At 35.2% G+C, this 13,982-nt stretch overlaps 1 protein-coding gene and 1 pseudogene across 1 annotated transcript; one reads left to right on the forward strand and one right to left on the reverse strand.

The window, feature by feature from the left end:
* Positions 1–1,179: 1,179 nt before the first annotated feature.
* On the forward strand, positions 1,180–4,607 carry LOC103417619 (probable polygalacturonase). The gene is made up of 6 exons (XM_008355791.4): positions 1,180–1,481; positions 1,790–2,128; positions 2,786–2,906; positions 3,078–3,252; positions 3,493–3,563; positions 3,814–4,607. Exons 1-6 carry the CDS (start codon positions 1,446–1,448, stop codon positions 4,521–4,523), a joined length of 1,452 nt encoding a protein of 483 aa, XP_008354013.2. The 5' UTR covers positions 1,180–1,445; the 3' UTR covers positions 4,524–4,607.
* Positions 4,608–4,888: 281 nt separating this feature from the next.
* Positions 4,889–9,487, reverse strand: LOC103417620 (mitogen-activated protein kinase homolog MMK2-like; annotated as a pseudogene).
* Positions 9,488–13,982: the final 4,495 nt, after the last annotated feature.

Raw genomic sequence — 13,982 nt, forward strand, 5'->3', positions numbered from 1 at the left:
TGGTTTTCAATCCCAGTTTCTACCAAAAAAAAACATGTTACGTTTTTTAATTACAAATTCATTCATATGTTATAATATAATGGGGTAAATTAATGTGGGGGCCACGAGTTTAAGACCCGTGAATCTACGAAGTGGGTCGGCACTGGCAATCCAATCCATGTCTGTCTGGACACTGGGCTCAAGTATGAGGAGTGAAAGTGACGAGATCACGAGCTTGGATGAATATATGCAAACTTCAAGAAGGTGCATAAAGAGTGGGATCCACTAACTACTTTCCTATGCAATAATAATCAAACGATCACCAGATTTGTATTATTTAAGTGTTAGACTTGAAAATTTAGGACTAGGTAAATTATTGCGTTTTATGGAAATGATATCTAAGTGAGAATTCAAAAATATGAGTTTCATTGATATTTTTCCAATAGAATATTGTATTAACTTTTTTTTATGGAAATGATATCTAGTGAGAATTCAAGAATATTAGTAAATTAGTTTATATCTTGGTGTACCTACTTAAATATTGTGTTTTCACAATTACATATATAATATGGAGTAGGTAAATTATTTTAGTTTACCTACTTATATATAAATAATGGAGTAAGTAAATTACTTTAGTAGGTAAATTAATTTGTATGAAAAACGATTCCATTGAACAATGCTAGATTGTTGGAAAATTAAAAACAAATACTAAAAAAATCATTAGCATTATTAATTTGTTTCTAATGCCTTGATTGGAGTCAACATTCAAGTGCGGGTGAGAAATAATTTAGAAGGAATGTGGCATAAGTTGTCAATCATTTGTAATAGTAAGTTACTTTTCTTCTTACATGGCAATTTATTTGAATTTTGAGTTTCTGTTGGATGTTTATAGTGAGTGTTTTTCTAAAAAAAAATGAGTTTTTTTTTTTTTAAATATGAGTTTTAAGGGCCTATTTGTAATGAACCCTTAATATACTCACTTGTTATAATTATAGAAGACTTAACAATTTTGAATTAACGTTGTTATCAGAACTCAGTGTTATGCGATGAATTAACCTGATCATTATTAGAGTTCGACGCAGCATTGTTGAGAAAAGACTTGCTCATGATCATGATCAGGTAATTTTTTAATAGATTTTGGAAAATAAATTATTCATGCAAGAAACGAATTTAACAAGTGATGAAGTCATTTTTCTCCAAGTTTAAAAAGAGAGACTGCTATAACCGTTGTTCTTTATTGGTGGTAATGTAAAAGATAAAGATCATCAAAATAAATAATATTAAATACATAAAATGCAACTGAAATTTCATTAGTTGATTTGTTTTCTACGATAAGAAAAGAAAACAGTCCAATAGCAGAATAATCATGCTAACTTTTCACAACAGAACCTTAACCCTATAAATACCCCCATTGATTTTATACTCTGCAACAACCAAAACAAATTCCAAGCTGCCTTTTATCTACAATGGAGCTGTTGGGGAGGACTCCTATGAAAACCCAAGTAAAACGTCAAACCATCTCTCTCTCTCTCTCCCTCACTTTTATTTCATTTTCCTGCATTTTCTCACCAACCAAACATCAATTTATTATGCATTTTCTCTCCAAATTTAAGTAACTCGTCTTTTCTTTTTCATTTTTTGCACTATCCTCCTGCATTCCAGCCATTGAATTGAATAAATCAACGGAAAATTAAATGACAAAATTAAGGAAGGGAGTGTGTAAATCACTTTTGATAACGAAAACTTAAACAAAAATGATAATGGGATTTTTTTTTCCTTATATTTTCCTAATTGTTTCTTAATTTCTCAGGTGATTATTAAACTAGTGCTAGTAGTACTTCTTGTGGTGGCCATGCTAAGAGGGGCTGAGAGCAGAAGGGCAAAAGGCAAAATATTTGAATCGTTTGAGTACACTGCAATGAACTGCAGAGCTCACAGTGCTTCGCTGACTGATTTTGGAGGAGTTGGAGATGGAAAGACATCAAACACAAAGGCTTTTCATGCCGCCGTCAGTCAGCTGAGCCAGTATGAAACACAGGGCGGTGCTCAGCTCTTTGTTCCGGCAGGGAAGTGGCTGACGGGGAGCTTCAACCTCACCAGCCACTTCACTCTCTATCTCCACAAGGATGCTGTTCTCCTCGCTTCTCAAGTCTCTCTCTCTCTCTCTCTCTTAATTTTTTTTCTTTCTTCTCAAACATGCATATACACACATATTTCCCATTTGTGCATTTTAATCATGTTGAAAGTTGAAACTATTTGAGATAAAGGGACTTAACTACAAAAAGATTAGATTTTCTTTTGTTCCAACTTACATTAGAGGGATTGGGATGTTGGCTTAAATTATACAAGACTTCGACTAAAACAACACTATCTGGAGTTTAAGGTTGAGGGCGCTAGTTTAAAGGCGTGGGCAGGCGCAGGCGCAGACGCATTGGTTAGAGCAAGTGTATTCTTTCTTGTGCATCCGAGTTTAAATACTTTTTTCACAATAATTCAGATTAGTTTCAAGTAGAATATTATTTGTAAAAAAAATGTAGAATTTTAGTTTATCGAAAAAAGCAGGGTCCCCAGTTTGAGCTCCTCTTTTGGCTAATATATTACAAATTTTTTTCAGTCACGGAGTCAAGTGTTAAAATTACTAACTTGCGGGAAAAAAAAAAGTGTTATAGGTTTTAGATTTAGTATTAACTATCCTAAAATGACGTAGTTTTAGACGTAAGCACAGAATAATCTCCAAAAATTCCATAATTATGTAATGAATGTGGTTGGTTTTGTTTACTAACTCAAATAATGAAATATGTCTTAGGACATTAATGAATGGCCTGTGCTCAAAGCCCTCCCATCTTACGGTCGAGGAAGAGACGCGGCAGCTGGAAGGTACACCAGTCTCATATGGGGAACAAATCTCACTGATGTCGTTGTTACAGGTAACCTAATTTATTTGATTCAATTCAATTCTAGATAGTTGCGGGATGTGAGTAGCTAGTCGACTAAATGCGTTACACATATATCGATTAGTTAGGTATGACATCCCCAACCATCCTAATTATTTTATTTGAATAAATGACTAAATTTATTGAGGTCCTTTTGATCGTTAGGTGACAATGGCACAATTGATGGGCAGGGTGAGTTCTGGTGGCAACAGTTCCACAAGAAGAAGCTAAAATACACCCGCCCTTACCTGATCGAAATCATGTTCTCAACCGATGTCCAAATCTCAAACCTAACTCTCCTAAATTCTCCATCATGGAATGTCCATCCTGTTTATAGCAGGTAACCAAACATGACTACCCACCAAAAGAAACTTTTTGTGATACATTTTATTAATTGTCACCCAAGCGCATGTAAGTGGCCTACCAGCTGTTGATGCATTGTGAAGTCAACTTACATCGATAGTTGACTGTCACTCGTGCGCATGAACAAGGTCAGCCACATGGCACTCAATCATTGGCGTGATTAGTCTTTTCTAAGTTTTCAAGGTTATCTGATGATTAAGATTTTGAAATTATGCAGTAATATTCTTGTGAAAGGGATTACTATTATAGCTCCAATTTCATCTCCAAACACAGATGGTATCAACCCAGGTTAGTCAACTGTAACATCATCTGCAGACCTTGTCATATTCAATTGGTTCCCCTCTCCACCGAAATTCAAATCTCGCTCTTCGTGGTTTAGATTAAATTATATTTACTTTAGCCACAACAGTACTAGACTTTTAATTTTTTCAACCGAATCATTAAGTGGTCAAATGATGCCTAATGGGGGTCCAATTAAGTACATAATTATCATTAAAAATATACTAATTCATTAATATTTTGGCAATTTCAAATGCAGATTCTTGCACCAATACAAGAATTGAAGACTGCTACATAGTCTCTGGGGATGATTGTGTAGCTGTTAAGAGCGGTTGGGACGAGTACGGAATTGCATTTGGAATGCCTACAAAACAACTAGTAGTCCGACGTCTCACATGCATTTCGCCCTACAGCGCCACCATTGCCCTAGGCAGTGAAATGTCCGGCGGGATCCAAGACGTCCGAGCTGAAGACATAGTGGCCATCCATACCGAATCGGGTGTCCGGATCAAGACCGCCGTAGGGCGAGGAGGGTACGTGAAAGACATATACGCGAGGAGATTCACCATGCACACAATGAAATGGGCGTTTTGGATGACCGGCAATTACGGGTCACATGCTGATGACAAATATGATAAAAATGCACTGCCTGAGATCAAAAATATTAACTACAGGGACATGGTGGCCGATAATGTCACAATGGCTGCAAGGTTGGAAGGCATTGCGGACCACCCGTTTACCGGGATTTGCATCTCGAATGTGACGATTGGACTGGCGGTGAAGGCGAAGAAGCAGCCATGGACGTGCACCGACATTGAGGGGATCACGAGCGGCGTGACTCCTCGCCCTTGTGATCTGCTGCCGGATCAGGGTGCTGAGAAAGCCAAAGGTTGTGATTTTCCTGCAGATGATCTGCCGATTGACCGGGTAGAGCTCAAACAGTGTACATATAGGATGAGCTCTGTGTAAACAATCCTAAGATCATGTACCATTACTATGTTTTTCAGTCTTCTGGAAAAAGCTAAAATATCAGGCCACCATAAAACTTTGCTATGTTTTCCCTCCAGCAATATTTCGGTTACAAGAATTTCGGAAGTGAAATGATTGCCGCACACCCTCTTTCTTCTTCGACGCACCCCTGTTTAGTTTTGTCCCCCGATTCACCTTTCCTTTGTTCAATGCAAATGCAAAAAATAAACATGGGCGTAGAGAAGGAGAAAAAAATATGCGGAAACCACTCCCCTTTCGTAAAAGAAAAGGGCCTGTCAAACTTTCGGTAACTTATCTTGGTAAAAAATATGAACACTATCCGAAATTTCAGATGCCATTGATGGTAGTTTCTAAGCAAGCATTTTATTAGATATTTTCACAAGAAAGCAGAGCACGGAATTGTCTCGTAGGAGTCTAACAACGGAAACAAACTTGAAGGTAAAACAAAACATACACAGAATCAAAGATTTTTCACGACAAAAACATCCACATTCAGACCTAAAAAAATGAAGCAACTGTTCCCATTCAGACCTACCATTCTAAACAGATATAACTGCAACACTGTCGGGCCTTACAACGGTGCTGGGTGATAGTCCTCATCGGATTATAAACTGCTAACCAGCACAAACCTGCACCAATGAGCGATTGGAACTCTAGAGAATCACAGATTAGTAGATTACACCGACTAGGCAGCCTTGAGATTCAGCTATTGACTCCTTTCACACATTCGACAATTACAGAATCCACAAACATGTCATTGCAATCAGTTTTGAGATTAGTTTGTAAGAGTATACAACAGATTATATCATGATCCTCATTGAAATGGATCTGGATTGAACCTTACGGACTCTCTCCAGATGAGCTCCTTGATGTTCTCTTCAGTAAACGAGGGTTGCTCAAAATCAAAATTGAAAGGCATTGGGCAGACAGGCTCCTCGTTGATATCATGAAGAGGCGCCAAGTATGGGTGGGAAAGAGCCTCATCAACTACAAAGTACCGGAGAGAAAAACAACCGTCAATGCAATTAACAAAGAAGAAAATTATCAGGAAGTTAAATGGCTCCAGTTGACCTATTAATAAGTTCTGTGACAAAAGTTACTGCAGAACTCCGTATTTGAGAATTACAAAAACATGCACTGCTGTTTCTTGAATTAAATATCACGACATGTTTCCGCCAGAAGACACAGGAATGGTAACTAGTAAGTTCCAGTTCATTGGAATCCTGCAGAACTCTGAGATCCTTAATATCATTTATGTCATAACCAAACTGGTTGAAGTGCAACACAATAGCTAAGTATACCTGTAATGCGCCTGTTTGGGTCAAAGATAAGCATCTTCTCCAGCAAATCTATAGAGCTAGGAGACATATTAGGAAACCCGAGCGAGAAGCTCCGCTTTGGGTACTGAGGTAGTTGTCGAACATATCTTCGAGCATTATCACTTCGTAAAAATCCAAGGCTGGAGTCATCAGGTGAGCCTAAGAGCTGTTGGACACAAAAGGAAAACATTGCACCAGTTGGCCAAGATCGTTTGAAAGATTATTATTATGAAACGTGTTCATTGTCTATTTCTCACCCATAAATATAGAGACTAATCTTATTAGAAATTCATTATTAATATTAGTCAGAGAATCAGTACTGTTTATGCACTGTCTGACTTCAAACACGAAACATAACCAAATGTAAATCAGATGGAACCTCTTCCGCATGTTAAGTGGAAAAAAGGTTTTTGGAGATTTCTCTTTAAAAGTAGACATGTTAGTAATGTACAAATCAGCGAGAAAGACCTAGAAACCATATACCTCTGTTATGAGTCTCAGCTGATGTACATAATCTTTGCCAGGGAATAGGGGTTTTCTGGTCATGATTTCACCTAGAATGCAACCTACAGACCATATATCAATTGCTGCAGTGTACTCCGAACAATTAAGCAGCAATTCTGGTGCACGGTACCAACGAGTAACAACATACTCAGTCATGAAATCAGTTTCAGATGTTGTCCTGGCAAGACCAAAATCTCCAATCTTAAGGTCACAATTTGCATTCATGAACAAATTGCTGGGCTTTAAATCACGATGCAAAACACCAGCTGAATGTACATATTTGAGCCCACGTAACAACTGATAAAGAAAGTACTGCAAAGGTGGAATTTAAACATATTAGTGAGATCTCAGGCATGTAAAACAGAAATCATGATCATGAGAATGGTTGATAATCAAGGTTAAAATGCAGAGAATTTTTCTTAACTAGCGCAAGTAACAATTTCTATATTATAGTCATTCCGAATATGAAAGGTTCAGAAAACTTGCAAGGAAATGAAGATCCATCTTTCAAGTTCCCACAAAAGAATAAAAGAAACATGCCATCTCATTGATCTACAGGTTAACAAAGCAAAGGAACCTTGTTTAAAAGTTGAGAGGAAGATCATTTCTCACGATTTATTATCAAGCTATAGAAAGATATATGAAAAGATATAAAACTGAGTGGTGAAGGGGAGTGTGTGTACCATATTCATTAGTTGCTTAATTCAACCTACATCAGTGACAAGCATGTATTGCCATTACCAGTAATCTAACAAATAGAATCTGGAATCCAACTATGGAATCTTGGTTGTTTAAACAAACAAACAAAAAAGGAATTAATGTCAACGGCTTATAACCCTCCTGAGGATGCTCATTTATATGAACTACAAGAACGTTTATTTATATTCAAATGGCATTGCAAACAAAATATAAATCAAGAGAAAAAGTTCAAAAAAAAAAAAACTTTTTATGGGATGCTCAACAATACTAACTACAAGAATCAAATGGCTAGCAAGTATAACATAAACAGATTGACCAAAAAAAAGTAAACCAAAAATTAAGAAAAGAAGGCCAACCCGACAATGATCATCATTCAAAGGTTGGTTGGACCGTATAATCTGATGAAGATCAGTGTCCATTAATTCATAAACAATGTAGACATCATTGAAGTTCTCCTTCTGTGGAGGCCGTATGATGTCTTTGATGGCAATAACCTGCAGAAAGAACTAACTTGTAAGCTGTTGACTCCAGAAACACATGAAACATTCTCAAGTTTTTTATCAATATATGTGCAAACAGTGAGAACTGAGTCCATGGGAGATTTCATTTAGGTGCTAAAGACAGGGCTTATTGCAGTAAAACATTTCCCAAACACGAAAAAACAATTATTTAGATGCTAAAGGCAGTGTTTTACAGCATACTATAGCTAAAATTCTTTATGCGTATGTTCAAGAAAAAACAATTATTTTGAGGGGCCCAACACAAAAGATCTGCAAGCCCTGTTACATAGGATGTGCATAAATGACATAAGAGCTCCTCATGGAACATGAACAACAAAAGGTCACAAAAAAATTACATTTTCATGATCCATGTGCCGAAGAAGTTTAATTTCTCGTAAGGTCCTTTTGGCATCTATTCTGTTGTCAAATGCATTACCAATCTTCTTAATGGCAACCTCCTCACGAGCCTCAGCGTTGACAGCAGCACTGGATGCAACAAGAAAAATCATCTTCTTCAAATTTGTTATAACAGCTACGATGTAAGTCAAATGAATAGAAAACAAAATTCTTATTGATAAACATCCTTCACCCGACCAAAAATGAAGATTGCCTGAGTCACACTACTTCACTAAGCCACAATGACCCAATACAAAGAGAAATATAAGATTGAGACATATACCAAGAATGAGTCAATTTCAGTAACCGAAAGAAGGGGCAAGGGGAGACGAAAAACGACATGGGTGGAATTTGCAAGGAAGGATTTCAATTAGAGATGGAATGAATATTGGAGCTATGAGTAGGCTCATAGGCAAAAAGATTCACGTTGACAACCCTAAATAACATGGAATACAACTTCACGTGGTCAATCCTGAATTTCGAGGATAATGGCTTAGTTGAGCTCAGCAGAGCTTATATCTTGTGGACTAAAATTTCCACCCAAAGGATACATAGCACATCACTAAACCAAGCTTAAAGACACAAATCAACAACTTCAAAATCTCATTTAGATCACACAGAAATATGAATAAAACTCAATTACTGTACACAAGCAGACTGACTAAGCTTCCGTACACCCTAAGTTCTTTCCTGATTACATACACAAAATTCCCCAACCAACAAAACCTCCCTACCACAAAATACCGAAAATCGCACTAACTCCACAAGAAAACAAAACCCACAAAAACAAAATAATCTCTAACAAACGCAAATAAATATCCAGAGTGATATCTTTAAAATACCAAAATCCACATATGCTCAGATTAAAATTTCGATCAGAATCAGATAGTGCTTTTCCCGCTTCTTGAACCAAACTAACTCAAATCAATCTTCGATCAAAAATCGATACTTCCAAAGCAAACCCAATAAAGAATTCAAGCAAAAGCAATCAAACCATCAAAAGCAGATCCAAAGATAACAAATTTAAACGGAAAGCTCAAAACCCAGTAAAGATTCAATCTTACCAGACGATACCGTAAGCACCTCTGCCGACGGGCCGAAGGGGCGGGACGTACTTCCTGGAAACTTCAAAGATGTTGCCATAGACATTGTACTGAACGTAGCGTCCGCCGTGGGTCAGCACCCCTCTGATGTTGTGGTCACCTGCTGAAGCAGAGCTCGAGTCCATGGTCAACCCGGGGGGTCCGAATCCGAAACGGGTGGAAACCCAGATAGGATTTCGGGTCTAGAAAGACGAGAAAGAGAGAGAGAGAGAGAGAGAGTTGTGGAGGAGAGCTGCTGCTAATGCGAAGTTTGGGGAGGGGGTGTCGGTAGCTGTAAAGGTTTTGACATTTTTTTGGGGTGGTTTTTGGGGAAATTCCAGAGAAATGGGGGTGTAGAGAGAGAGGGAGGGAGGGGTTATGACCTGGAGAAACTTGGGTGACCCGTGAAGATACAAAATGGACCGTTTACTTTTCTTTTTTGTGAGGTTTTGGTGTGGCGTCTGTGATTTTCTGGGATGACCATAATTTTTCTTTTCTTTCCTTTCTACTTTTTCTTTATTTAGACCAAAAATATGAAAAAAAAATTATCGTGACGGAAATACATACGGTAACATTACGTATTTTTATATAAATTTTAAGAAATTTTATTTTTTAAATTATTAACATTTTAACATACATATCCTACCATTTATATAATAATACGTGATATCACATTGAAAAATCTCTTCAAAAATATAATCAAAATTTAATGGTGTGTTAGGTTTTGAACTTCTGAGAATCAATCTTGAGAATAGTCAAAAGTCTTCTCATGTAGAAGAATTTTCTTTTACATGTTGGGGTTTTTTCTTTCCACCACCCAAAGTTACCTTTGACCCCAATATTTGATCATAAACGTTTTACTTTACATGCACGCGTAAATTGAATGTCGATATTAATGCTACCTGTGTTCTTGTTTTGAAAAATGTATTAAAAATAATAATAATAATAATAATAATAATAATAATAGTAATAATAATAAAACGTGTGGCCCTTTGAATCGGGGGCATGTTATTGGTTGTGATAGGGATAGAGTTAATTGTGATTGAGCAAGGATATAAAATGTGATAGTAGTGATTCGGTTGTATATAGGTTGTATATGCAATGCATGATGTAAATGGAAAAGCATGCATGATGTAACTACTGATACCCTTTGAAAAAAGGGGCATCAAATGGTGGTGCGTAGGGGGTTGGAATATGCAATGTTGATAGCGATATTGTGCACTATGCAAAAGCAAAGTCTTGCTTTCACATTGCAACTTGGTTTTGGTGCTAGGTTGCTTGATTGCTTAATGCTTGAGAGGCTATTAATTTAATTGAAAAGGAAGAGGTTTTTTTTTTTAACAAATGATATTATTATCTTACTAAGAGTTGGTTTGGTATTGTTGTACTTTGAAAAAAAATTGTTTCTGTTGTTTGCTGTGCTATGAGAATAAGCAGCTGTGAGATAAAGTAGCAGAATATTTGGTAACCTTTTTTGTAAAAGTGCTTTTGAAAAAAAAAACAGTATTATAGTGTTTGATAAACTTTTATGTAAAGGTTCGGTACGGTTACCGTACCAAAACCCTTATACCAATTACCGTACCAAACTTTCGGTTTGGTAAAATCTATTACTATTACCATACCAAACTTTCGGTATACCGAAGTTCGGTTTTGCCAAAAGTTCGGTTGGCATGATATGGCAATGGTAATTGCCATTTTGTTTTGGGACAAAATATGTTTTTGTTTTTTTTACCCAATTCAAGGGCAAAACTTTTTTTTTGTACCTTTATCTCATACATTATAGATTAAATTCATCATTCACAATTCACACACATAATAATTCAAATGATGCATCAAGATTCATCATGAAAATTAAGCTTACAATCCAAATAGAAGTTACGAACCACAACAAATAGAAGTTAACAATCCAAATAGAAATTAAAGTTTCAAACCAAATGAAAATTGGAAGTAAACTTCAAAAAGGAGAAATCATTGATCAGTTATTCAAGTTTGAGATGTCGAAGCTTTTGGAGGAGGCATTGAACTTGTAGAAGATTGAGTTTGTGTCAAGCCTACATTACAAACAAAGAAAACATATTAATTAGTAGCAAGAAGAATTAAAATTGAAAACCATTTAATAACAAATTTACTGAAAAAATTAAAGCATATATTTCTTGTTTTCTCTTCTTCCATTTCCTTGAAAAATTGAAGCATATCTTCCGTTGGTTCCTTGTAGAAGTTTACTTTATCTGCCCTAAGTCAACCACTAGTACGCACTAGTGCCTCCATTATTTTAGGAGTCAATGATAACCTAAAAGGGTCCACAACCCTCCTCCCTAGGCTAAATACATTTTCACTAGCAATAATAGAAGTGGGGGTTACAAAGATATTTTGGCTATTTGTGAAAGAATTAGGAACTCTTTTGTGTTTGATTTCCACAATTTCAAGAGATCAAAGTCACCAATAACAATGCTAATATAAGTAGGGTTTTATTTTCAAATTATTGGAATATTATAAATATGTGTTATATAATTATCTATTATATAATTTATAAATGATATATTATATTGTATTTTCGGTATGGTACGGTAATACCGTGGTAATGGTATCCATTACCAATACCGTACCATTAAATTTCGGTACGGTACAATACCGTACCATTACCGATGGTACAAAAAATTTGGCACAAAATCGGTATAGCACGGTTGGCAATTCGGTTGGCACGGTAATTTGGCAAAAAAATCCACCCCTATGTAAAACATATGTGAAAAAAATCTAGTTTTTCAAAGCTGGGTTTTGCAGCTTTGTGTTTTTGGCTTTTTTCACCAAAAACTGTGAAAAAAAACTGAAGCTGAATGTTTACCAAACATAAAAAAGATCCCAGCTTTTTTTTATGACCACTTTTTTCATAATCACCTCAGTACCAAACCAAGGCTAAGGGGTGGGAAAGTGAGATAAGCCTCATAATGAGCTAGCAATAATGTGGTTCAAATTCGCCTTTGGCGAGAATCGAACTTAAAGGCCAATTTGGAATTGCTATACTTTTTTAATAAATTGTTTCTGATGCACTTTAAGAATAATCAATTGCAAAATAAAGTTTGATAAACTGTAGTTGTAAAAGTGTTGTGAGTATGAAAAGCAGCTTTTAAAAGCAACGCACACACTGCTTTTAAAAGCTGCTGCCTGGAAGCCATTGTTGTTAAACCGAAGCAGTATATTTTAATTTTACCAAACACGATTTTACTGCTAACTTTAAACTGAAGTAGTTTTTGGTTTAAAAAAATAAAATATTTAAAAATTAAAAATAAAAAAAAAAAAAAAAAAAAAAACCAAACTAGGCCTAAGACCTCTCACTTACCAATAAAAATGAATACAACTAGACCATAGTATTAAGTAGCAAAAGAAAGACATTACTGTCTCTGCGTAATGGAAATGCAAATGATTCAACCTAAACCTTTGAGCCTTTTGAGTCTTGTCTGGTGCAAGCAATATCATATATACAAACTATATATTCAACAAGGTTCTAAAAAACGTTCGACGCTAGTCAGGCGGTGAGCTAGCGCCTAGCGCCTAAGCGGATTTAGGTAGATTTATTGTATATCTTGTAAATAAGCGCATATTGACACTTACAAAAAATTATACTTGTATGAAATTCGTGGATAAAATAATATAATAATGATAAAATGCAAACAAAATATCCAACAATGTCTCTCCAATAGATAGGATTTATTTTTTAATGAATTAGATGGTATAAGATGAAAGTTCATATGATAATAAGTATGCATTACTTAATAAATATTTTTTAAAGATGATTTAATATATAGTGAATGAACTTAAAAAATAGGAAAGGTGTAAGGCATCTCTAACCGAAGGGTCCAGAGGGGCAGAGGGCCGAAAATAGCCCTAAAACCGTCTCCAACCGAGGGCTAGGCCAGAGGGCTCTGGAATTTGGAGGGCCCCACGGGATCGGAGAGGGCTGGCTATTTTTTTTTTTTTATGTTTTCCTATTGCTGTCAGTTATAACCGACAACATTAAAGAAGGATTTTTTAATACTGTCGGTTATAACCGACAGTAATAGTTATTCAAAGGCAATTTATTTTTTAATTACTATTAGTGTCGGTTATAACCGACACTAATAGTTTGAATTTTTTTTTATTATAACGGCTAGTAGCCGTTGTATTAACAGTTTTTTTTTATATGAATTTAAACTTCTTTTTTTCCTTTTCATATGAATCAAATTTTGTTTCATATTTTTTTTCAATTCTATTTTACAAAATTTGTTTCAATTTTTTTTTAAATTCTATTTTTTTTCTATAACTTCTATTTTACAAAATTTGTTTCATATTTTTTTTAAATTCCATTTTTTTCCTATAACTTCTATTTCACAAAATTTGTTTCAATTTTTTTTTAAATTCTATTTTTTCCCTATAACTTCTATTTTACAAAATTTGATTCATATTTTGTTTTTCATATAACTTCTATTTTACAAAATTTGTTTCATATTTTTTTAAATTCCATTTTTTTCCTATAACTTCTATTTCACAAAATTTGTTTCATATTTTCTTTCAATTCTATTTTTTCCTATAACTTTCTAGGCCATTATACAACATTAAATTAAATTAAGTAACATGAAACAACATTAAACAATATGAAACAACATTAAATAACATTAACCAACATAAAAATTATACAACATAAAAAAAAACATTTAACAACATGAAACTTAAACATTTTTAAAAACATTTAAAAACATAAAACGTAAACGCCTACTCGAGGCTTCACTTAGCCGTTGGATTTGAATTTAAGTTATAGTTTTAAAATAATAAATTATGTTTGGCCCTATGACCCTTTGGCCCTCGGTTGGAGATGGTTTTTTGTGACAGGGCTAAAACGAGCCCTCTAGCCCTTGGTTGGAGATGAAGACAAATATAGCCCTGTACTGTTCATTAAAATATTAA

The sequence above is a fragment of the Malus domestica genome, chromosome 01 (assembly GCF_042453785.1).
Source record: "Malus domestica chromosome 01, GDT2T_hap1".
Lineage (NCBI taxonomy): Eukaryota > Viridiplantae > Streptophyta > Magnoliopsida > Rosales > Rosaceae > Malus > Malus domestica.

What these genes read in the sequence shown, in the direction of transcription:
- LOC103417619 (XM_008355791.4), top strand. Translation starts at nt 1,446, where the DNA reads ATGGAGCTGTTGGGGAGGACTCCTATGAAAACCCAA. An exon ending in GGACTCCTATGAAAACCCAA is followed by an intron (nt 1,482 to 1,789) that starts GTAAAACGTCAA and finishes TTAATTTCTCAG; the next exon opens with GTGATTATTAAACTAGTGCT. An exon ending in CACTGATGTCGTTGTTACAG is followed by an intron (nt 2,907 to 3,077) that starts GTAACCTAATTT and finishes TTTGATCGTTAG; the next exon opens with GTGACAATGGCACAATTGAT.